General features: G+C 38.3%; 1 protein-coding gene across 6 annotated transcripts in view; it reads right to left on the minus strand.

The window, feature by feature from the left end:
* The window catches only part of SLC4A7 (solute carrier family 4 member 7), a 133,481-nt gene that overhangs the window by 33,895 nt on the left and 73,397 nt on the right, over positions 1-26,189 (minus strand). For 4 of the 6 annotated variants that reach the window (XM_069088532.1, XM_069088528.1, XM_069088531.1 and 1 more), the window contains exons 7-15: positions 20,524-20,639; positions 18,477-18,634; positions 16,144-16,231; positions 14,541-14,687; positions 13,539-13,645; positions 10,243-10,417; positions 5,586-5,719; positions 4,954-5,199; positions 623-728 (exon numbers count right to left, since the gene is read on the minus strand). In XM_069088532.1, the coding sequence (XP_068944633.1) occupies positions 623-728; positions 4,954-5,199; positions 5,586-5,719; positions 10,243-10,417; positions 13,539-13,645; positions 14,541-14,687; positions 16,144-16,231; positions 18,477-18,634; positions 20,524-20,639 (1,277 nt within the window). Of the gene's footprint in view, positions 1-622; positions 729-4,953; positions 5,200-5,585; positions 5,720-10,242; positions 10,418-13,538; positions 13,646-14,540; positions 14,688-16,143; positions 16,232-18,476; positions 18,635-20,523; positions 20,640-24,772; positions 25,139-26,189 lie in introns of all 6 variants that reach the window. The other 2 variants (XM_069088534.1, XM_069088533.1) reach the window with 1 other exon arrangement.

Genomic DNA, 26,189 nt, shown 5'->3' on the forward strand with positions numbered 1-26,189 from the left:
AACAAGAAGTAGGCAATGAGTGGTAGGAGCCACTGCCATGGCCAAATCCAGTGGAAGTGGATGTTTTGATCAAAAGACAATTTTAATCCTTATTACATTCTATTTTTGTGTGCTTAATTATAGTTCACAAACTTCTTTCTTCCCTAAATCTCTATGATAGAAGTGGTACAAGTATTATCATCCTGATTTCATACAGGAGGAAACTGAGTCTTAAGGAAAGGAAGCTTGCCCTGAATCACAAGGGCTGGAACGTAAATCCAGACCCAAACAGAGAACAGCAGAGAAGTCCTCTTCAATCATTCTCTGAGATGTTCAGTCAGCTGAGCTAGAAAGTGAGACCATTCTTTTCATTGGTAATACTTTAATAAGCTGTCTGCTTGAGGCTCATCTCTTGTTACTGCTTTTTCCCTTTTTATTTAAGTGGTTTGTAAGAAGATAATAAACTTTATTTGACACCACAGCAGGTTCAGAATCAATTCTGAACCTTGTAGCTACATCTTAAAGTTTTCTAAAACCATTTCCATATAAATTAGAAAAGCAAATGGAGGTTAATGAGAATGAAACTGCTGTCATGAAGTCAAAACTAACTTGCAAAACGAATAGTACTTTTCAAGGTACTTACTTTAACAGTGAGGTTGCCCCATGAAATTGTATGTGCTGACTGATTCATCTCTCTCCATTTCTTGAGCGTGTCATTGCTGGGATTCAGAGGCTCAGTACACAAGCATCTGAGAAAGCATTAAAGGAAATGCTTTAGGTTCAAGTGTTTAATTTTGATATTTAATTAAGAATGACACATGACAATTTTCAATCTTAATATTTTTACCACATAGAAATCTGATGGGAAAATATATCTTTTTTTTTTTAAAGCAATTGGGGTTAAGTAACTTGCTCAACATTATACAGCAATCCCCAGGTCATCCCGACACTGGGACCGGTGCTCTTACTCGCTGTGCTACCTGGCCGCCCCAAAAATATATCTTATGCTACTATTAAAGGATAACAGAGAACACTGTCTTTATTATATATAATTTAACATAACAAACACAAACATTGACTCAAAATACATACTTAGTAGAGAAAGGATAGTTAAGGAAGCCTTTAAATAGGATTATTGTCTAAAAAGAATCCAGAAGATAGTAAGGCCTAAAGCAAACTACTTACCAATGCAGCCCAACTACAGAAGAAATGCAAATACAGACAAAGGAGTTAGTGTTGGAAGGAGAGACTGTATCTTAAGGGAAGAGGGGAAGGTCGGAAAAGAGTCAATGCCAAGTGTGCAGGATGATGCTGAGTATGGGAAGGAGAGACCAGGAGAGTCAGGAATAAGGAAGAGAGCAGGACAATTTGAATCTCACAAGTGTGAACAGGGGAGCAACATCCAAGAGAGCTATAAAGATACAGGGAGACAGCTGTGTATGGCTTTAAAAGCTAAACAACGGAATTTTATTTGACCCTAGAGGCTACAGGGAAACAGTGGACTTGACTAAGAAGGAATCAAAGACTGAACTTAAAGGAAAATTACTTTGGCAGTAAGTGTCTGGAAGTGGGGAAGAGACCTGAGGCAGGAAGAACAAGTAGGAGGGTATGGCAATAATACAAGAGAGAAATGGGGACCTTAACCCAGTGGAGAGGAGCTGGATGCACAAGAGGCTATGGAGGGAAAAAGCAAAATCTGGCAACTGACTGTGAAGGAGGGAGAGTGAAGAGTCCAGGACGATGCTGAAAGACGGGGACGATGGGGGAGCTTTCAACAGAACCCAGCAATCTGGAAGAGGAGAGGATTTAAGGAGAAAAATCATGCTGAACTGAAGAGGTCTCCAAGAGTCTTGGCCAAGGCGGCAGCCCAAATGGAGGCAGATCACCCGGCTACCATACACACCTGATGACAGCTGACTCCTGCACCCTGCCTCAATCTCTATCTGCCCAGTAACAGGGGGCTCCACATACTAATAAGAAAACCTTGGTCTGGTATGTGTACATGACTAACCCCTAATGTTTGTGCCCATGCCCTTGAATGCTGCAAGTTGAGTTCCCTGCTTTGTGACCACATCCCTGAACTGTTCTGTAAAGTACCTAGCACTCCTGCTTCCCCTTTCCTGACACCCTTCCCTGTGGTTATCTGCTCCCTTGGGAGCATACCCCATCCCTAGCTGAGTGCCCAAAACTTACCTGAAACTGCAAGTGCTCCTCAGGACTAACCCGTCACTTTTGCAACAATAAAGCTCTCTTGTCTAGCAGAACCTCTGCCCCCTGGATTCTTTCCAGACAACCTGACCCTGAACATCATCTATCTTCTTCACCTAACTCTAGCAAAAACTTGAAATCTGTATTACTGAAAAAACTTTTAAGTGACCAGAATTTCTTCCAAACCAGAACTACACAAAAAGTCATCCCTAAGCCCAGGGACAAAAGGAAAGAGAATAGCTGCAAAGACTGTGCCATCACAGGCAAACAAGGCGGCAGCCTCCCAGCACAACAAAAGGTACACACAGCCTACAAGGCTATGCATCCTGAGACTACTGCCAAGGGGCCAAGGTCCTAAGGTGGGGATCTTGGGAAGCCTGGGAGTGGCATGAAAGCACTCAGAACTGAGACAGTCCAAACTAAGTTCCCAACATTCTGCCCTGAGAAGGCACAAAAAGCAATAAAGATATAGCACAACCAACCACAAAGATGTAAGGGGAAAAAAGGAAACAAAAGATAACAAAAATCTGTGTAGCTGGACCCTGTACAGATTCATCTTCTTTGATCATGCTCATTTGTTGGTGGTGGTGGTGGTGTTGCTGCTGCTATTATTAATTAAGATGGGGAAAAGAGAAAAGGAATTTGTGATTTCAAATATAATTCTCTTTTTTAGGTTCTGCTGTATATAAGGAACTGCTTTCTTTTTTGGTATTACAGGTAAAAAAAAATCCAATAAAATTTTAAATTTTAAAATGGCAGGGGAGAAGAGCAGGAGTAGAGAGAAAGAATGTCCCTGGGACATTTATTTTACATTGTCCAAAAGACAAATGGCAATACAGGACTAAAGCTCAGGAGACATACTGGGACTAGATATATATGTCTAAGAGTCTTCTGCATAGAGATGGTAATGAAACCCGTGGGAACTGCTCAGGTTACTAAGAAAGAGAATACAGAGGAAAGGAGGGCCTAGGCAAGACAATGGGAAACACTCACCAGGGGAAAACAAAACAAAACAAAACAAAAAATTGATACAGATGATGAGTCAGCAAACGAGTCATAGAAGGAATAGTCAGACAAGAGGAAAAGATGTGGAGGCAGTAACTGTAGACAGCTCCTGTTATCTACTGAGAAAGAAAGGATAATGCTTAAATAAATGGTAGGGCAGGTCTGTTTTTGTAAAGGACAAAGGCAATCTGGGCATGTTTTAAGGCAACAGGGAGTCAGCACACAGGGAGAGTCTGAAAACTGGCAGTGGGGTTAGAAGGACTGTAATCACTGGGCATGCTGGGCGGGGTGGAGAAGGGTGGTAAAGAAGGTGTCACCTCTCTGTCAGAGACTGGGCTGGGGGGGTGGGGCAGGGAAAGAAGCAAGAGGAGAAGGTGATCGCAGGAGGTTCTGAGATTAACAGAAGGGGAGAAGAAGGAATTCACTTGGAATGGCCCTGATTGTTCTCAGCAAAGTAAGACGTAAGGTCTGTGTGTTGAAGTAGGGTGAGTTAGGTTTGGCTGAATGGGCAGAAGAGGGGAAAGGAGCAATTACTGGGAGAAATGTGGGATGGGAATCCCAAGCAGCCATGAGGCGGTGAAAAGCAACGGCCAAGAGCGATGACCGCAGAGCGGAAGAAGCAGTAAGTGAACAGTCAGAGCTCCAGGAGGCAACGAGTGAAAGCATACGCGAGGTCACATACATGTCGATCATCTCTACTGTCACTGCCAGGACAGAGAAAAAGGAAAACAAACTAGAACACCATTACAGCCTGGAAAGAGTCAATTTAAGGACAAATGACCCTATGCATTTCAATAGTCCCTAAAGACATCACTATATTAAAACATGGAAAAATAATTTACATCAGAGTGGTGTTCTCAAGCCATTAACACAAGTTTAAATTTCATTCAAGATACTGTTAACTAAGGCTGGGAATGATATAAAACACTTTAGGGGAACCTTAAAATTTTAAATCTGTCAAATTTAACTAGCCAAGAAGCTTAATAACTAGAAAGCTTTTTGATTTTTAAATTTTTTTTTAATTTTAAGTATTTTTAAATAACAAATAAAAGCATCTCTAGTAATAGGTTAGTAAGTTATACAAAACGAAATTACTGATTTATCTATGTATAAAAACTCAAAGTAGTTCCAAGTCACATGATTCTAATTCTAGTGTCTTATAGTTTAAAATTTAAAGTAATTTTTTTCCATGAAATATACAGGTGGATGTTCCCTTTGGTCTAACAGACACCAAAAAAAAGTTAACTCTTCTGTCATATTTATTGCATCAAGAGGTCTGAATTTCTCCCATTTCATCAATATTCTAGTTTAACTTTAAATGGAAAAAAAGGAATAGAGATTATCATAAATTCCAAAGGTGATAATGATGCCCTTGTGGTTACCATACACACACTGCACAGTCAAAACTGATGCAGATATCAAGAAAACAGAAGCAATGAAAGTGAGTACCTCTGGTAATGTTTTTGCTGTGTTTAGGAAAATACAAAAATAAACTTAATACTTACATGTATAATACACTATATGTTTAAAAATACAGTTGTGCAATGAACTGTATTTAAATAGTTTAGAAAAAATATAGCTAATAAAATTCTTGCAGATCACAAAGGGTCCACAACAAACAGGTCAGTTTGGCAATTAATGATTTTGTCCTATATTTCCATTTTGTATATTACATCTTGTTAGTAGCAGACAGGTCTCTTAACTTTGAATTAAAATCAAACATGATATCTAATGAATAAACAAATTAAAAGAAACACTCACGTATAGGATGTCAGTTTGTCTAGGTCGTTGTGCATGTTAAAAGCATAGACTTCTCCTAAATGAAAGAGCTTTTCCAATGCTTCATAGATAAATATGATGCAAATAAGAGCTGCAAAGGCCTCTTCAGTAAACCGAGTGATGTAACACACCAGGCTGCTTGCATCTGTTGCTACCAAGACAATGCATAAGAAGGCAGTCCAGAGACCAATGCTGGTCCGTAATGACAGATAGGAAAGACTGTAATCTCTGTTTAAAGAGAAACATGCACATATGTAGCACAAGTCAAAAGCAGCACTTCCCCTCATAGTCTTAAAAAACGTGACCAAAAATGTGTAAAATCAAACTAAGCATCCTAAGAGATATTAAATGGGCAACAAAAGGAAATAAGGAAACAAAGTATTTTCTTCACTTTGAGACTGTCTTCCTTCCATTAACAGACTTAAATTTATTTTTGCATTAACATTCACACAAAAAATTGACAAGGAGGATATGTATGACTGTAGATTCTTCAAGGAATATTAAATTTAAACATTTAACAAATCCTAGTTTCCACAGTTTGAAAATAATCAATGAAATCTATTTCCCCTTAATTTTAGAAAATATTACATGAAGTTAAAAGAGCTATCACTTACTTGCAGAATTTAAATAATATTTTTTCAAATACAAGAACTGGTCCTGTACTTCCTAAGATTGTAAGTGGCTGCCCAGAAAACAATGAATAGGCGATCCCAGTTAACGATGCTCCAAAAAGAGATTCTATTGCACTCTGGTTTTGGGGAGAAAGCCATAAAAATAAATTCATCATAGATATTTCATTAATCTGCTATCAGCAAAAGGCATCTGGAAAGAAAGTCTGAATAAAAATGTCAATCAAACAAATGACACCATCATTTATAATAGTACAAGCTACACAGTCAATATGAAAAAAAAAAAAACCTAAAATATTTATTTTCAATAGAATATGCCAGATCCAAAGTAAAAACTGTAAAAAAAAGTCTGTAGAACCTTAACACATGTAAGGAAATGTGCCTGTCCTCCTACATATTACAAGTGCTCATTCTGCCATTTATTTAAAACAATGATCTGATATATCGAACCTGAAACCATTCAAGAGGCTTCAACAAAAACACTGATTGACTGGTACACTAAGGCCTTTTTGTATCTAATAAGACAAATAAGAAACCAATCCAGAAACCTTCTTTGTTACCTGAAGTTTATGATTTTTCAATGAAGAGCTATGCTGAAACTAAATTCCTAAATATAAACTAGTTAGGAAAATTCTAATAATTTTCTAACAATTTTTTAGGATTTATTAAAATTTTAAAACAATAAGTTATCTTTTATTATTAAAGTCTGTGAAAGAGAATAAGCCATAAAAAGTAGCCAACCTGCCTTAAAATTAAAGCATGCTAACTTAGGACCACTATCAAAATATGACTGGGGGGGGGGGGGCAGCCAGGTAGCAAAGTGAGTAAGAGAACTGGCCCCAGAGTCGGAATGACCTGGGATAGAATCTAGGCTCAAATACTTAGTACCACACCCAGAAATAACTGGTCATGTAACCTTGAGCAAGGTAGTTAACCCCAATTGCTTTAAAAAAAAATATGACTGGGAAAGTGACAAACTACTCAATAGGAAAACATAAGAAGGCTGGAGTCATTTGTTCACCAACACCCCAAGCCTTCATTAAACTGGCCTAATAACAGTATGAGGCAATCAGAATCAGGAGGAAAATAACTGTAAGAAAATTCAATCTGGGTCAAATGGGATGTCCCACTGCAATACAACCTTTCAAAACTTAAAGTGACCTTATGCTATGGAAGCAAAATTAAACTATTAACTCACACCTGGATTGTGTCCATAGGCAAAACTCTCTGAGGGAGTCAGCATCATACGAACAAAAACATTTCTAACTGTACAGTGCATACATGTTTCACATTATGAAATAAAACAACATTCTGAATTTGTCCTTGAATTCTAGATTAATACTGAACTGTCTTAAACTCTGCTGAAATGCACGTGTTAGAACCGATCTATGAAGTACTGAACTTGACAAGAGAAATGTAGGCAAAATGGTGTCTGAGAAGAGAAAGCCAAAACTAGTGCAAAGGCAGCATAGTAGTGAAAGGACAACATGGCAGCCAACAGGAAGAGTCAGGGACTAGCTCTTGAACTCTTCAGCAAAGGCCAATATACCAAATTTCACAGGTACCACTTAGATAAATGCTTCCTCCCTTGGAAAAAAAAAAAAAGTAAAAGCTTGTGCCCCCTTTCACTTGCAGGTTCCCTTAAGGATCCTTGCCCGCTGTAAAGCACATAATAAACTTTTTCAACTCTGAAATAAATAAATGAATAAAACTGCTATCATCTGCTGTTTCCTGAATCATTTCCTAACAACCTTCCCAGAAAACTTCAGCATCAAGTCCACATTCCTCCTTTTTCCTTTGTCCACAGTAGTCAGCACTCGAGTGATTTCAGTATTCAGGTAAATGAGCCTCAAACAACTCATAGTTCCTAAACCTCCCTGTTTTTCAGACTTCCCAAGTACTCTGCAGTAGCTAGTCCAACTCTCTGAACTTTCTCATTATAAAACCCTGCTTTAACATCTCCAAGATCTCCAATTCTCTCTTTAATCAATCAATAAGCACCACACTACATACAGAAGACAAAAATACAAAGAAGAAATAAAATGGAAAAAAAAACCCTCAAGGATCTAACAGGAGAAACATACATAGATCAGAACACTGCCTAGCACACAGTAGGTGCTCAACAAATGCTTGCTGATGACCACATATACAGAAAAAAATGTAAGCAGAATGAATAAGAAGTAGGTAAATATATGGCAGTTTGAGAGGGAGGGTACCAGTCAGCAGAGGGGGCTGACGGAGAGACCGAGTTGCTTCACAAAGGATCTCACTGGCTCACAAGATTTAATGACTATCTTCTTATGCTGCTGATTCTCAAATCTCCGTCTCCTGCCCCTACCTCTACTGACCTCCAATCTACCACCTCCATCTGCCTTTCAGACCACTCGAACAGGATGGCCAGGAGACATCTTAGACTAAACACATCCAAAACAATTCATTCTCTTTGCACTATACCACTATGCCAGGGCAAGGAACCTGAAGCCTTGAGGCAGGTTCTCAAGTGCGGCCTTCTAGGTCCTTGAGTACAGCCTTTTGACTGAGTCCAAGTTTAAGAGTGTAGAACCTTTTATTGAGGGGATTTGTTGTGTGAAGTTTGGCGTCAGTCCCCACCCCTGCCCTATCCATTCCTCCCCAACACCTTTCCTATCACAGCAGAGAGTAGCACCATCTCCCCAGACCATAAGGCTAACAATCCACGGATCATCCTGGATGCCTCACTCTGCCAAGGCCTATGGAGTGTACTTCTGCAACATCTCTGAATGCAAACCTTTCCCTCCTGACCTGACACAGCCCACACTCTGGTGCAGACCCTCATCACCTCATCATGGGACTTTTCCAATAGCCGCTGGAGGGTGGGGTGGGGGTGGGGGTGGGGATCTGCCTCAGATCTCTCCCCACTCCAGTGCTACCTGGCCTCCCCTGCCTTAGACCAAGGGTTCATTATCTGAGTTTAGTTCTAAATATTTTGATAACTGTATTTCACTATAATTAGTGTCCACTATAATTCTATAGGGACTACTTAATACGTTTAGAAATATTACTCTGAGAAGGGCACATAGGCTTCACCAGACTGAGGGGTCCATGACACAACAAAAGCAGCTCTGAACAACCCTCTCTCTCCACCTCTCTGCCAGATAATCTTTTTAAAAGCACAAACACAACTTAGGCTTGAGGCCTTCATTCACACTATTCTATCTAGAATGAACTCTCCTGCCACACACAACTGCCTATCAAAATCTTACCCCAAGGTCCAATTCAAATACTATAAAATTATTCACTATCACACAAGTCTGAAATTATGTGTCTTTCCTCTGGACTCCTACCAATCATCACCTACTTTCCTGTGTTTTCTTTATATGTGTACGTGTCTTAAGTCTCTGACTGGATCATAAAATCCTTTTAAAACAAGGGATTACATTACTAAATAAAGATGAGAAAAAGCAGCAATGAGGAAGCCCTGCATATTTCAAGATAATACCCAAAATAAATACACACATCTTAGTCAACATTTATTTCTCCTTTTAGAATGAAAAACCTTTGTAAGAAGTGATTATTTCATTTTATTGCATTTTATCCCCAATATCTACCCCAGTGCCTCCCACAAAATTGGAACTTAATAAATTTCTGTTGATTGAATACCAACTATTTGAAAATATAACTTTTTAAAATATTAAGGCAAAACAAATGAGATGCTGTAGCATTCTAAAACAACTGTTTAAAATTTTATATTTCAAAGAAAAAATTTATCATTAGGTTTATTTTCATAAGTCTATATAGTACTACACCTAAAAAATTATTTATAAACCATCTTTTTTTAAAGAATCAAATTTTTAGCCTTTGTAAAATTTCAGAATTTCATCAAAAATAAAAATAAATTTTACACCAATGGCAAATATAAAGTAGAAGAAACAATAACTCACAGTTCACAATGACAAACCATTACATTCACTCAAGTGTCAAAAAAAAAAATCAAGATTTTCAAAGCACTAGATATTAAATTAAAAGATACAATATAATACAGAATAACCAGCTATAGTATTACCAACATAAGAAAAAATATATCCATTTACTTTTGTCATATTAAAAGAAGTTTTTAATAAACCATTCTTCCCTTGGGTTAGCTTTTTTTACATGTAGATTAAATAGCAATATAGTTAAAGAAAGCACCATTGCAGGACCCAGTGTTTCCACAATTCTGTTTGACAGCCCACAAATCAGGCCAAGGCCAACTAATCAGGTCAAGCTTATCCTCCTTCAGAAGGCCTCAGAGGATGGCACTCCATTCTTCCATTTCTCCACCCCTCTCCCACTGCTCTCCTCCTCCTCCCTCCCCCCACCCCATCCTACCCCACCTCCACCCCAAAGACCATGTAAGCCTTTTCTCAATTTATAAAGAAAGCCATTCAACCAGCAAGCTAGGACAAACGTTTGTTTTTACCTCCACTGTGCATCTTCTCCTGTTCACATATGTTCCCCACATTTTCCACAGCATTTACCTTTAGGGGAAGTCTGCTTTGGGGCAGGTTAATCAAGTACTGTGGGCAAACTCTTCAAATACAAGTATGAATAGATGAGACAAATGCACAGAGACACTTGCCTCTGAAGATCTAAAAGCCTGGCCACTACCATTCTTTGTACTCACTATTCTGCCTTCTGTAGCTTCTCCAAGGAGCCCTCCAAAAGTGATTACAGGAGACATACAGGCACAGTATAGGAAAAGAATCGAGGCCAGGCACTGCAGGCTTAATGCATCCTTGAAGTCACTCAAGAAAAAAGGTGCTTTCCTTTTGATGTCAAGTATCAAACCACCAAAAAGCCTAAATAGGTGAGATGAAACTCGTCAAACTGTACACTGAAGGATTCTAGCTAGTTTCAACTCATAGTATGGACCACACAAGATGGCCAGTGCCCATTGCTTGTCAATAGACTTTAAAATCATGATATACACGGAAGAAAATACAATAATTTAGTCTAGTTTGGGGATTTTGACAAGGGTTTTTAGAATGCTGGTTACATTTTATTTGACCCAAAAAAGAGACAAATGAGAAGTTACAATATGGGCTACATACTAAAAAGATTGCAGTCAATTCATTTAATAATTGATGAAATCCTAGGCACAAACATATATGAGAAGATGTACAATGCAAATTTTAAAATCCAGCTGCATAATATAAACAAACTTGAATATATAGGACTCACTCCCACCAACTACATTCTATAAATACACTTTTTATACCCTTTGAAACATTCTGAGGAATGGCCTCAGAATTAATCTGAAAGGAATTTTAATCTCATTCCTCAGTATTAAATATACCACATCACTGTGTATACAAGATGCAGCGAGGCATGGGAGATGTTGAGTGGTCTATGGAGTCTGGAAGACCTGGGCTGAAACTCCACTGACACACAGTGGTATGTGGGACCCTCCAGGTTCGTACTGACAAGGTGCCTCACCCTGGAGCAAGGCTCCTCCACTGGGAGTGAAATCGAGATAATAAAACCTCAGGTACGGTTTCTCCCCCTATCCTGGTTTATAAAGGCATAAGTAGGCCTTCTGTAGTATGTTGTGGGGAGGAGGGGGTTTGAGAAAAGTAATCGAATATTTTAGCCAGAATAATGAGTTAATATAAATTTTAAATATATGAAGAAAAATAGTGTCGTATTTTTCCACACAAAACTGTAAGCAATGGGGTATGTTTAAATAATTCACTCTATAAACAAAATAGTTCCTAATTTCTCTGTATATAAAAACATTTGATAAACATGGGAGAAAAATTTAGGCTGGTAAATGAACATTAACACACACCATAGTTATGTCATTTAAAATGTTTAAGTCACTCTTAAGCCTTTAGAAAAATACACCTTGATATTGAATAAAATTTTGTGACCAAAGAAACCGAAATCTTTTGCTTGTCCATAGAAGTTTACTATAACATTTTAAAAGGACAAGTCATTACTTCAGTTATTGACAATGATAATACTGAAGGAAAGAAATGCATTAATAAACCAAATTTTCAGGAATGTATAGCGTTTTAGTGCCTTACATGATTTCCTCCTCTCCCAGCAATTTTTCCTTTGTTGACTGTCTCTTCCTTAAACTAATTCTAATAATGGGTCACAGGCTCTAAGTGAACACTGACCAAACACAAAGGTATTATACAAAGGTAATATACTCAAGTATATTACAAAGTAAACCTGCCAAAGACTTAAGATTAACATAGATAAGGCCATGGGGCGGCTAGGTGGTGCTGTGAGTAAAGCGCCGGCCCCCAGAGTCAGGAGGACCCGAGTTAGGTTCCGGCTTCAGACCCTTAACACCCACACAAAAAAACTAGCTGTGTAACCTTGGGCAAGTTACTTAACCCCAACTGCCCTCCAAAAAAAAAACCCATAGATAAGGCCAAAGTAATTTACATAAAGATTAAACTATGTCATAAAGTTGGCTAAAGTAAGGTTCTAAAGGCACTTGGGTCTACATGTCTAGCCACCACTGTGTCTTCTGTTGCCACTATTCAAAGAGTTAAAAAAAAAATGTGATATGCCTTGGCCAACTCCTGGAAAATGATTCTAAGAACAGCTTGAGGGAAAAAAAACTTTCCAAGTTTAGTGAAAAAGGAATATCTATCCATCTACCCAACTACCTATGCATCTATCTACCTAAATCTCTACCTCTCTCTCTCTCTACCTAAATCTCTACCTCTCTCTCTCTCTATCTACCTAAATCTCTACCTCTCTCTCTCTCTATCTACCTAAATCTCTACCTCTCTCTCTCTCTATCTACCTAAATCTCTACCTCTCTCTCTATCTACCTAAATCTCTGCATCTCTCTCTATCTACCTAAATCTCTGCATCTCTCTCTATCTACCTAAATCTCTGCATCTCTCTCTCTATCTACCTAAATCTCTGCATCTCTCTCTCTCTCTATCTACCTAAATCTCTGCATCTCTCTCTCTCTATCTACCTAAATCTCTGCATCTCTCTCTATCTACCTAAATCTCTGCATCTCTCTCACACTTCAGGTCATTTACCAAAATCTCTAACAGCTGTTTTATGGCAAATGCTTTACTAAACAGACTTTGAGGATTCAGAATCTGTGGACAAAGAGACAAGTGTTGTTGCAAGCCATCCTAGTGAAATGGAATTAACACATTTATCTCCATCCAAGGAGAGTTGGAAACTGTTTGAAAAGTGTCAACTATGTTGCTGCACAACTATGTTTCTGTTCCTGGCATATTCTTTGTTCCATTGACAAAATCTCAAAGTTATTATCAAATTTCACAAATGACTTATTTCTAATTTCTAATTTCCTCACAGGTATTTCAATAAGACTGACTATACAGGCACCATTATTGCTGCAACAACAAATGATGTACTGTAAAATGAGGAGTTATTCAGATTTCCATTCTCGGTTACAAATAAGTTATTAGCTCAGACTCTTCTCCCTTCCTAAACTTTAATACTCCTTTGATGGGATGGGTACCATTAAAATTCTATACTCTCTTCAAGCATAGCCTGGATTGAGACTGGAAGATATGATATGAGAGCATAAAATGATAGTGTAAGATAACTGGAAAAAAATTATACCAAAAGTCATGCAATGTTTTGAATATCTAAGCCCATTGTTGTAAGTGGCTATAATTAAGTAAAATAAATTCAAATTCATAACATTAAAACTAATTTTAAAATTACAGAGAGGGTAAATGTATATTTAAGATGGTGAAATTATTACCATATTTTAAAATGCCAAATATCAAGCACTCAAGAGAAAAAATATTCAAATGCGCGTGCGTACACACACACACACACACACACACACACACACACACACACACCCATTAACGACCTCCACAAACACATACCACATCATAATCTACATTCAATGAAGCTTTATAACATGATCTCTCTGAAATTCACAGATGATCCAGTAAACAAACATACCTGCCAGTCCTCTGCAGTTCTGGTCCGGCATGATGGCCTTCCTCTTTCTGCATCTCACCTGATGAAGGTGTAGATCCATTTGGAAATATAGGGATCTTCCTCTTTTCCTGCATTCAAAAAAACATAACATTATATTATCTGTATATGACTATATGCATGTGTATATGAAAATATGTGTGAAAACACATCTACATATATACACATAAAGCAGTTCATATTAAGAATACTGAACTGGTCTCTTCAAAATAAGTCAAGATTAAAATATTTTATCAAATTCTGACACTGATTGCTTCTCTTGAGTGCTAGGGGAGAGTTGCCACTTGAGCCTTGATTCAAGCTTTCATTTTAAACATTCTTTATTAGAGCACTAATAATTCAGTCCTCATGATCATTCTTTTATTCTCTATTATTTGTTCTCAAAAGTCATGAAACATGTTATCTTTAAAAAGCCAATCAGACTTAAAATAGAATGAAATCACAATTAATTTTAAGATAAAGCATCCCCCAAAGGGAAATGAAACAAATATCTAGGGCAGAAGAAAATATATACACATCCTGATTTTCATGAGAAGATAAACTAGTCTCCTCTGTTATTAAACACTGGAGTATAACTTCTTAAGCAGTTATATGTTATGGGAACTACGTAAGTCTTTTTTAAACTTTGGCTTGTAAGATAGTCAGTCACTTTGCCACAAACTTCCTATGGGTCAGGGAGTCCTTTCCTTTTTAAACAGTTCTCATCATTACCTGTACCAATCAGGCCTAAGTGGGATACAACAAAAGATCATACACCAACCCAACCCAAGGGGCCACCCCAAAGGAGGGTCACTATGGGGTTCTGCTTGAAAAACAGATCCATTATTTTATTGATAAAACTGGATTGTTATACAATTGTTTTTGGCATATACCAAAGACCAATTCATTATATTATTATTCAAATAAAGATTGAATGAACACATTTACCATAAACATGAACAAAAATATAATCCTAAGGAAGCTGACCTGAGAAGGCACACTCTTTGGTGGCTCAATGCGTATAGAAGGGTCCCACTCTCCTGGAGGCAGAACAGTTACTTGGTCTAAAAATTCATCAATTCCAGAAAGGAGGTCATTTCTATCTTTTGCTTTATATGCAACATCATGGAAAATCTTAAGAAGAAAAAAGTATAATTCCTATAATGATTTTCTATTTGATAGATTCAATGTATTAAATATATATTCTAAATAATCACAAATAAATCTGTAACAACGGTAACAACAAAACGATCCATACACCATATCACAGTGCCTTCCTATTGGAATTATTAAAGTATCTCAAATGCAACCACAGAACAAACAAGCAGTCCTTCCTTCATCACATTGGTGACTCCCTGAACAACAATTAGACCATGCTACTTCATCCCACTAGAATAAAACAAGCTTTTCTTTATAAATTCATTTCAAGCTACTTGTTACAAAGGTATCACATTAAAATGTGTATTCTTAAAGTGTATTTCCACCAGGAATAAACTGCTAGCTTCAGTCTTCCTAACATCAATATATTGTTAAAAAAAAAAAAAACACTTCAGTGTTTCACATTCTATAGAGAAGGTGAAGGGGAAAAAGAAGGAAGGAAGGAGGGAAGGAGGAAAGGAGAGAGAGACAGAGACAGAGCGAAGAAAAAGATAAGAGGTAAGAATGAAAGAGGGAGACAAAATGATTCTGCAATCTTTTCCTTCTAAATTATCAAAATATTGAATGCAAATTCTATCTTACTCCAATGTATCTGCCCAATACTGAATTGTGGAGGGATGATTAAGAAAAAGAATATGTCTACAATACATGACTGACTTTAAAGCAAGACATCTGAATCGTGGTACTATGAATGACTAGAGAATTTAATTTTTATTAGTACTATTTTCCCCAAAATAAAACTAAATGAATAATGAAATAGACATTTTAAAAATTCAACATATTAAAAACAAAAGAAAATGCAATTAGTGATTAAACTGCTGGACACACCTAAGATCATAGCTTCAGGGGAAAAGGAAAATAGGAAAATAAAGCCTTGCTGTTTGGTCACCAGGGTCCCTCAGTGTCACACAATCAAAAAAGAGCTAAAAGGGACCTTTGGAGGCCCATGGTTATCAAATCCAACCATTCATTTTACAGATGAGAAAACTGAAGCCCATAAAGGTTAAATGACCTGGCCAGGTTCACATAGGTATTAAGTCGTAGACGAAGGAATTGAACTCACGTCCTTTAAATATATAAGGGCTTCTCCCCAGTGAGTCACTTTGTTATGAAAGAGAAGTACATTGGGACTTCAGTAATATTCAACTAATTTATCATGATTTGTTTGTTCATAATACACAGTTCTCACTGACCAAAACTTAAGCATGGCGGGTGGGAGGCCTAGGTGGCGGCGCAGTGAGTAAAGCGCCGGTTCAGAGTCAGGAGGACCCGAGTTCAGTTCTGGCCTCAGACACTACACACACACACACACACACACTACACACACACACCCCTAGCCGTGTAAACCTTGGGCAAGTTACTTAATCCCAAGTGCCTCCAAAAAAGCCCAAAAAAACCTAAAAACAAAAAACTTAAGCATGTTTTCACTTACCTCATCCGTCATGAGGGTAGCTATCGATCTCCCAATTTCATGGTACTGTGGCGCCTTGCCTGCAGGGCCCAGTAATAGAAACAAAAACCTAGAAATGATTTAAGATGGGGAGAAGCAGAATTCAAGGTAAGGCAAAAATAGGAACAACCTTTTAGAAATAATTTTAACCAATTAAATGCAGCCATTAGTAAAATGAGAAGTCAAAAAACTTCACGTAGAGAAGGACTGCACAGGAAGGCCATCATTCCTGTGATGATGATCCTACTGATCCGCACAAACCAAGGGTCACACAGCATGAATAACCAGGAGATATTTTATTTAATTTTTGTGTTTTATGTCTTCATGTGACGGTCGCTCCCAGGCTTGGAAATCATCATCCAGCAGGTATAGAATGAAGACACGCTGGAGAGCGGATCACCTCACAACGGCCTAGCGCCATGACCATCACCACATGAGCTGGGACAATGGAAGGGGCTTGCCCAGGGAATGGCTGACACAGAATCAGAATTTGCCTCTTTGGACTCCAAGTCCAGTGCTCTGTCATACTGCCTCTCACATCTTTCTCTGGAGACTCTGGACATGAAGTTTCCTTCATACTTAAAACAACTAAGATTCATATAATGCTTTGAGGTTGTTAAACATCTTCCTCACAATTATCATTCCCCCACCCTCACAGTTTGTCCTTTAGGCTCAGAAAAGCAACATTACTTGCCCAAGCTCCCACAGCTGACAGAACCAAAGAACCTTAAGAACAGAAAAAAAGACCTCTTCTTTCTCCTCTTTCCCTCCTCCCTCTCCTCCTTCCCCTTCCTCCCACCTCCCTCTTCCTTTTCCTCCTCCACATCCTCCCCCTTCCTCTCCCCCCAAAGTGAACAGATGCAACATGCTCCTGGACATATAAAATCATCAGCACCATCACTGATGAGGAGTCAGTGGGTCACCAAGTCTCTGCTTGCAAAATCCTAGTGACATTAACTAGCCAAGCCACCCACTGCACTGCTGGAGAGCTCTAACTGTTGGAAGAAGTCCAACTGCAGCCTGCCTTCCTCTCCAGGCTACAACCTCTCTTGCACATGCTGATGATGACAATGAAAATACGACCTCAGTCACCTGATGGGATCAGTGCTATGCCAGTGAAACTGCAGGAGATGAGTTTGGAGAATCAGAACAAATAATGACAAAAGGTCTACCATTTTAAAGGACATAATGAGAAATAACTGGCATAAAATATACCTCCTCATTCACAGCACAGAGGGAGGAGACTGCTCAGGACAGAACAGCGCATACATACTCAGATACAGCCACTGCACCAGATGTTTTTGCTTAATTGTCTTTCTTTGTCACAAAGGGGTCGATAGGAAATGATTGGGACGAGAAAAAAAAGGCATCAACAAAACTTTTTAAACAGGTTGATTAAAAGTAAATTTATTTTTCCAGCCACAAAAATTTAAGAGATACACTGCTCTTATCAGAGTCAAAAGGAGTTCTCACCCTAATCAAAACACAGAACCTTGAAGTACTGAAGAAGGATGCCAGAAATTTCATCATTTGTAGGAATCAGTTTTCCTCAAAAATCTCCTTCTCCCTCAAATCTCACATAGCACTTTGTTTGTATCTCTCTCATGGATATATTGGGTAGTAATCTGTGTTTTAACCTTTTACTAGACTGTAAGCTCCAAGAGGATAGGCCCAAGACTCTATTTATAAATCTTGTATCTCTACAGTGTTTATTTAGCACAGTCTCTGCACACAGAAGACATTGGGATGAATGGATGGAAACACTAGATATCAGTGGGAATACACTGAGAATCTGGGATTGCCAGAATTTATCAGACGTCAGCTATGATACAATTTAATGCTACAGTACTATCTGCAAGGACACAGAAGGAAATGCAAAGTGCTACACATAACCTGGAGTCAATATGCAGAGTAGATCTAAAACCACACATATGACAAGAGTGACAATTCGGTCATTTTCCACATATGGCATCAAATGCATTTCATCCAGTATCGAGTGTCAACAATAAGACACATTTTCTTAGTCACCAGGACACAGAGAAAGTTCTAAAAGGCATTCATTCTCTCAGGTGCTGCTTCTTCTCAAAGGGGGAGGAGAGGGGATGGGTTAGGGGGAAGAGAGGACTACTCTTTTCAGTCACAGGGACCTTGTGTAAAGTCACAGAGCCAGTCTGAGGCAAGAGCAGGATTTGAACTCAGGTCTTCCTGACTCTAAAGCCTCTTTTCCACCCTAGAATGCTTACAAGGGACAGAAAGTTTTCACTACACAACAATGATTTCCTGAACAACATAACAGTAACTGACTAATTCTTTACCTGGTGGGCACTGGCACCTCGGTCAGGCCAGAAAGGAGGACAGCTGGGGACAGCCTCACAAACGCAATGATGGGCCTTTCCAAAAAATCCACTTCTCCCACCAAAACATTGGATGCTTCAGCTCCCGTGGGGATTTTCCTCATGAAATTCATGTCAACCTATTAGAAAATAAATACTAATCAAACCCCAGTATTTTCATACTTAAACTAAGAGACAGTGGTAGGTAAGAGATGGAGGAAAAGAAAGAAAAAATAATCTTTCAGGAAAGACTACTGAAAATTATTTGGTGTCAGCACAAATCAAGAGCAGATTTTTTACAGATCTACAGAACTAAAACAACAAAACATGATGACATAAGCAAGATGCCTGCTAAGCAATACTTTTAATGTTGTAATTATGCTCTAGTTTTCATTATTTCTAAAACCTAAATTATTGTGCATTTTCACTAGAGAAAATTTTCAATGACTAGAACAACATTCATTCAAAACTCTAAGGACAAATATTTTTTCACAAACAACTAAGAGTTCCTGAAATTATACACAGTCCTAGAAGTCATTTATTTACCATGACTGAAGAATTAGTTACCACTCAAGTAAATTGAGTGCTCTTACTTTTTAAAAGTTAGAAAACGTATGCAGGCTTGTCATGCAGGAAGAGTCATGCCTTCACTTCCCATCACTACGGTGTTCTATAATCTAATGAAATATAGTCATCTGTGTATAATCCCAAAGAACGGTTACAGAATGACAGCACACTAGGGGAACTTCTTCAGGTGTCTAGCTCCCGGGAGGCACTACACAACCACTCACTAGCTACAAAAAACACACCAAACACTTACAGCGGGCCTCTTGAGTCCCATGCCCAGTGTGCCACAACTACAGTGCCAGGAGGCTGACTCCTGCCCAACAGGAGACAAGGAAGTGTACACAACAACAGGCCAGATGAAAAAATTAAAACTGACGAAGGAACAAAGAAAACCAATGGCATCTGCCAAGGCTAGAGAACTGCAGTACAGGGAAACGCGCAGTCCTTTCAGCTGCTGATTTAATATGGGTATCCTGCAGTTTGGGCAGTGACCACTTTTCCTTTAGAACTACATACAGAACTAAATCCTAAATAACTAGACAGGAAAAGTCATACTGGTGAAATCGAGGCAGTTAGACAAAGAGGAGCCAGCAGCTCCACAAGCATCACTGGGTCAAAACTCTCTTTGGTCTTTGAGGAGCAAGGAAAACAACATAAAATCCTGTTAAAGCTCTCTTTTTGTAGGAACACAGTTTTAGGGAGAATTTTAATGACAGAAGACTGTCAAAAGTCACATTGAAAATTTAATATTATCTTTATATTATTTAATACTATAAAAGCTCATAGTAAAAATGCTATTTAAATAGCCAATCAGAATCAACTTTTTAAAAATAATATATAAAGTGGGCTCCAAAGACATTATTCAGCAATAGTTTTTAACCCTGTTAGACTGGAATTAATATTTTTTCTGCTTTCTCCAGAAAATTCATTTACCTCAAGCAACATAATTTTTAGTTCTGATCTAAAATGGGTATTCTGAGATCCATGCTTTTCTCTACCCATGGTGAACAGCTAATATGCTGCCTGGTATCTTCTAATATGGATCCCACAAGATACAAGGCCGAACTCCAAAGGCTAATCCACAAGGGCTGTCCCATCATTCCAGCACTTCTCTTCCTAGTGCTGGCAGTACCCAAACATATCACTGATGTCCCAAAGGCACTAGAGGTGTGGGATCATGGCCAGGCATCAGTGAAAATACTGCAGAACTCACAAATCCCTTCACAGTTTGAAAAGTGTTCCAGGTTATTTAAACCTTCTCATAAAGCTATGTGACACATGAGCTAATCACCTTTTCTTAGACTTTCATGTTAAGGGTATCACATGTATCAATAAAGTTTAAAATGACTATTCTATTAAAAATAATTTCTCAAATGATCATCAAAGAAAACATGACTATTAGAACCCTGGTTTGGAGCATAAGCATGAGACTGTGGACAATTACCTTTAATGACAGAATTACCTTGCTGAAGTCAACAGTACTATTCTCTCTGCTTCCTCCAGTTCCATTACCTTTAACTTCTCCACTTTTGCTACTGTCCAAGTTTCCAGGTGCTGACTGTGGAGATGCCAAAATGCCTATATTTTAAAAATGCACAAATCCAAAATAAATATATAAAAAAATAAATCGTATAATCTAACTTTTCTCTTAACTTTGATGGTGATGGTTTGCCAAAAGCCAAAGTGCAAGTAAGCCAATGTGCAGCGTATTAGTACTTTACATAAGAGCAAATCAGTAGCTTGCCTCCCACATGTAAATGGTGCCATTAGATGTTGCCTCAATGATGGCCCACCCCCTCCAAAAAAAGAAGAATGACTTAGTGAGGAAAGAAGGGAGAAGGCTAGAATAACATATTCAAATTGATTCCAACCACAAATATTTTGGAACTGAGCCCTCAAAAATTTTATATACATATGAACTGTATAGGCCATGATGACACAAAGTATAGAAACCAACCTGTATCTCCATTTATATGCTCAAACCAGGAGAAATTAAAACAACTTTCCCTGGCGACAAACTCCGCACAAAAAGAGTCAGACGCTAACTGAAAACAGACTTCTTGCCTCTCATGGTCACCCCAACAAGCACTCAGGGGATCACAGAACCAGGGCTAGAACAGGCCTCAGCAGTCATCTAAGCCAGCCCTCTCATTTAACCAATGAGGAAACTGAAGCCCAGAAAAGCAGAGAGACACATCAGCCAAGAGAAATGTCCCTGATACCAGCCTGTTAACGAACAGGCTATAAAATCTAGGAAATCTCTGAAAAAGTAGTTCCTCACTTCTTGGTAGACTAAGAAGCCTAAACACTAAAATGTAGAATGTAAAAGACTTGACTATCTGCTTTCATGGCACAAATTCAAACTAGAAGCTTATTATGATAATAAGCCCTCAATGAAAATAAGTTAGTGGTTTATTCATACTAGCCAACAGTCAAATAGAAAAAAATAGGCAACTCTAAAACAATAAGTACTTCTTTCAATCTTCAGTTATCATTTCACAAATTTTTTGAGAGATGAAGTTTAGCTCATGAGGCACTTAGTCCTCAGAATTCCTTTCCTTTGACCTTTGTTCTCTAAAATAAATACATAAAGAGTATCAGTTAAGCTACTTTTAGGATCTATTTTGTTTAGGCCTCTTGTAAAAAAAATCCTCTTAAGAATATTCTGCATTAAGTTTACAAGTATAGTGGGCTAATTTAAGATCTCAGCCATGAAATGAAGCAAGGAGCTGATCCCACGGGTAAAATAAAGCAAGAACAATGAGTGATGTTATTCTCAACCACTATAACATAGGATTGTTTGGGAGATAACAGAACCAAGGATGCTAGACTGTCCGCCCTCCCACCCTTTGTCCTTCATTTCATCTTCCACACAAACACTCTTTTCTTTTCCTAAGGCTATGCTGAGGAAGTAGATGGATTTTAGACATTTTCGCCATACCACTTAAAACCTTAATTCAAATATGGTTTAGTGAAAGGAACACAGTTTTCCGTTGGAACCTTGGCTTTGCTACTTACTATAGGGTAAATTTGGGCAAGTCGTTTGAAATCTCTGGGCCTTAGTTTGCTCATCTATATATGAGGGCATTAGACTATATGATCTAGGTTATTGTCAACCTCCAAAACTATGGTCCTATGGATACACAATTCATGCAAAAATGTTATGATAGCAAATGTTAATAATATTCTATAAGTTTAGTCAAACAAGTCAAATAATTTCCCCTTTTTTTTCTTTCATGACCACACTAAACTGTGAAACCTTTGAGAGCAGGGACCTCACACACGAGCAGGTATGCAATAAGTGTTTGCTGAATTGACTTGAATTTGTGCATCCCTCAGCATTTATTTAGCTTTGTGGAATAGTAACTTAGCAAATGTTTGTTGAATTAACTATAATCCAGAAGTCTTTGACACGATTCTTACAGTCAATGTGAAAGAGAGCCTTGAAGTAACTTCTCTATAAGCATGTCAAATTTCACCATTAACATTAGGTTTTGAAACAGCTGTATAAGCCAAAGCTATACATACAGCTTATTCCCCCCCCCTTTTTTGGTGGGCAACTGGGGGTTAAGCGACTTGCCCTAAGTCACACAGCTAGTGTCGAGTGTCTGAGGCCGGATTTGAACTCAGGTCCTCCTGACTCCAGGGCCGGTGCTCTATTCCCTGTGCCACCTAGCCGCCCCACACACAGCTTCTTTTTAAAAGACAGGACTACCTCTAGGTGTCCCCATATTTCCTTTCCAAAGTTATGCAATTTCACAGATCAGGGGTTTCTGAAAGAGAAATTAAACAGGGATCTTCCCAAAGTCCAAAGGATTTTCTTTCATCTTTGTAAGCAGCCTTTCCGGCTACCACTGCAAAGTGGATTTTACTTTCAGAAGAAACAGTCATAACGACATTCATACCAGTAAACATTAAAATGGAACTCCTCTACAGTGTGCACGAGAAAAAGCTTTAGTTTTTCCGTTGGGGAAGAAGGAATTTATGTCATCAGGATTTACATCTATACATTCTCCCTTCTCACTTGACACAGACAAATATAACTACATTGGGTGTCCAGGGGTGCTTCCTGTGTGAAGTCTTCTCTTAGTATAATTTCCAACAGAAAATGATGAGATTTTCATCAAAACAAGAGATTTTCACTACAGCTGACAAATGGGATGCACCCAGAAAAATAAGGCATTAAGAATTCAAAGAAAACATAAGTGAACCTTAATGAAATACACTATCATTATTTTAAAAAAAAGTAAAAAATGAGATGGCAGTGTTTAACCATCACTTACTGATTATCAGTAGCTGTAATTATATAAAGGACTCTTCCTTACCCAAATACTATTATCATTAATATGACCATATTCTTTTCTAACAAATCAAAATTAAATTTGCTCCTTAGGAAGCCTCTTAGATTCTGTTATAACAAACCCATTAAAATGGAGAATAAACAACATCTTGATGCTATCATATTCTTTTCTATATTAGTTCATTTATACTAAGAGGCAGCAAGATAGGGTAGATAAGGAGCCAGTCTTGAAGGTTGGAAGCCAGAGGCTTAAACATAAACTAGCACAGGGCCCTGGGCGCTCTCTGCCACTGTCTCAGACTAGACCATAGTGGCCTACGTTGGTAGAAGGATGGTTCCTCGAAAATTGAGGTCACATGGCTAGTTCGTAGTACTTAATCTATATGATTATATAACCAGTTTTAGTGATGTCATAAAAGATGACTTGAAAAATAGGCAAGCAGTCAGAAACGCAACCTTTTTTTTCCTTTTTTTAATTCTTTTTTTTTTTTATTTAAGCAATTGGGGTTAAGTAACTTGCTCAAGGTTACATGGCCAGTTATTTTGTGTGGGTGCCAAGTATCTGAGGCCGGAACCAATCCTAGGTCTCCTGACACCAGGGCCGGCACTCTTACTCACTACGCCACCTGTCCCCCCTCCCCCTTTTTAATTCTATAGGGAAAAACGCATATGTAAATAATACTCCAGAATTATTCTAATTCGCCATAATCTAAATGCTGTGCTCCATACCAAAGACCAAGTGAAACACATTCCAGCAAAAATTTCTAATTTACATGCATAGCCATAGTTTTTGCAACAACTACACAAGCTTTAGTCATTCAAATTTTAAATCTGTCTTAGAGAAAAAAATCAGGCTCAAATGCAGAAAACCTAGTCTGTATTCTAGGCTTTAACACTGTCCTACCATTAACATGGATCAGGCACAATCATAAATGTCTAAGACACCCTGGATAAAATCTGGGGAAAGTAGTTCAATCTGGTCTTCTCAGAGAAGACAAAATGATTACTACAAATTATGGATAAAATGCCCTCATTAAGTAGATTGGCTTATGAATTAATCCTCAAAAAAATGAGCTGCTTTTCTTTTTTACATCACCATAAATAATAAACTTTAAGATGGAAAAACTGTTTCTAACAAGGCCTTTTAAATCATTTAAGTGCTCTAAAAGTTAAAAAAAAAAATCTCCATTACAAATCCAAAAGGCGACTTTAAATGTGTGGGCTAACTTTTATTTTAAAAACTGAAACGTCTTTTAATAACATACTACAATTACTGCCGAAGAAAAAACATGCACCAGTCAAAATAAATGGTAAGCACTACTCATATATTGCTTAAGCTATGTGCCAAAAAAGCATTCCAATGCAAGTGAGGCAGATCCAGAAAGCACCACACAGAACTGTGGATAGTTGCCTGGGCTTATGTCAATATTTTCCTCCTTCTTCTGCTCCTGGCATTCCAGTGCTTCTAATTCTTCCTCAGGTGGATGAATTACTACTGTGGGGATATCATCACTGGCAGATGAAATCAGAAGTTCTGGGACCTGAAGCTGACTCTGCTGAGAACTTCTAGAATCCAGTCGACTGATTTTAGGACTGGAGGGTGGACTGTTTTGAGGGGAAGGTACTGGGGTTGTACACCTTGAGGCTGCCGGAGTCCCAGCTCTTGAAGAAGGAAGAAGATGACTGAGAAGGGACAAAGGTGATTCTCCTCTCAGGGAAAGATTTGAAGCAGATAGACCTGTTCGTAAAGAGTGGCGGGAGGCTGAAAGGCCTTCCCCTGAGATAAAAAAAAAATAAATGAAAAATCATGAAGTTCACAGAAGGAATGCAAAAAGAGGCACAAAAATGTATCATTTCTGACATAAATCACAAGCTTTCAAGAGTCAAAAATTCAGTTTCATGCAGGTGTGGAATAAGCATGACAATCAGGCTTTGTAGCTATTAGAAAATCGGTATGGACTCTACTGATCAGTTAGTTTACTGAAGTAACCACAAGAAAAAAAGAATGTTAATAATGAAAGATGAAAAAAAATCAGTCAACATTTAATATAAAAGGAAAGGACAATTACACTCACTGATTCACTGGCTTTTCGAAAAGCAACAAACCAGAATAAAACTGTCATTTAAATAAGACGGCTTGCCTAACTCATAGTGCCTCACACTTACTGCCGCCATGCAAAGAGAATCTAAACAAAGGGGTCCAAAAAGCAACTTACCAGTGTCTCAGACTCACTGCGCTTTTGGGACTCCTCCCACAGTCTCTATCACTGCTTCCTTAGAAGAGCCTCAAACTAAAAGGTGACATTATTATACTCTGCCTAATTGAGGTGTTTTCCAAGCAAAACTACTGAGCATAATTTAGAAGTGCTCAACCTCTGAAAACTCATCGAGGGTATTTGGAGGCCTCAAAATTTTTTTTTTAAATTAACAATAACGATGATGAAGCTGGGTTCTATTAACAAAGAGAAGGAAAAAAACTATAACATGAACTGAAAACTCATGTCTGTCTCCTCTCCAAGAAAACAACTAGGTGCGTATGATTAAAAGGAAGCCACTTCAGGCTATTTTGAAGGGTTAATGTGTGCTCAGATGTCAAACACAGGAAAATCTCAATACTCCCAATGACAAATGCTAGGAAAAAGTCCAACAGTTCATGCTGCGGGGCTTCAGAACTGCATTGTAGGAGCACCCACAATGCTGGAGACACCCATGAGCCCAGTCTTAGGTCACCTGGTTCAGTGAAACTCATTTTCTTGGTCAGGACATCCAGGCCAAGAAAAGCATCTTGCCTAAAGTCACAGGAGCAGGGAGCAGCTGAGGAGATGCTG

This window comes from Petaurus breviceps, unplaced genomic scaffold (assembly GCF_028583685.1).
Source record: "Petaurus breviceps papuanus isolate PSGF00001 unplaced genomic scaffold, PetGlider_PUasm1.0 185, whole genome shotgun sequence".
Taxonomy (NCBI): domain Eukaryota; kingdom Metazoa; phylum Chordata; class Mammalia; order Diprotodontia; family Petauridae; genus Petaurus; species Petaurus breviceps.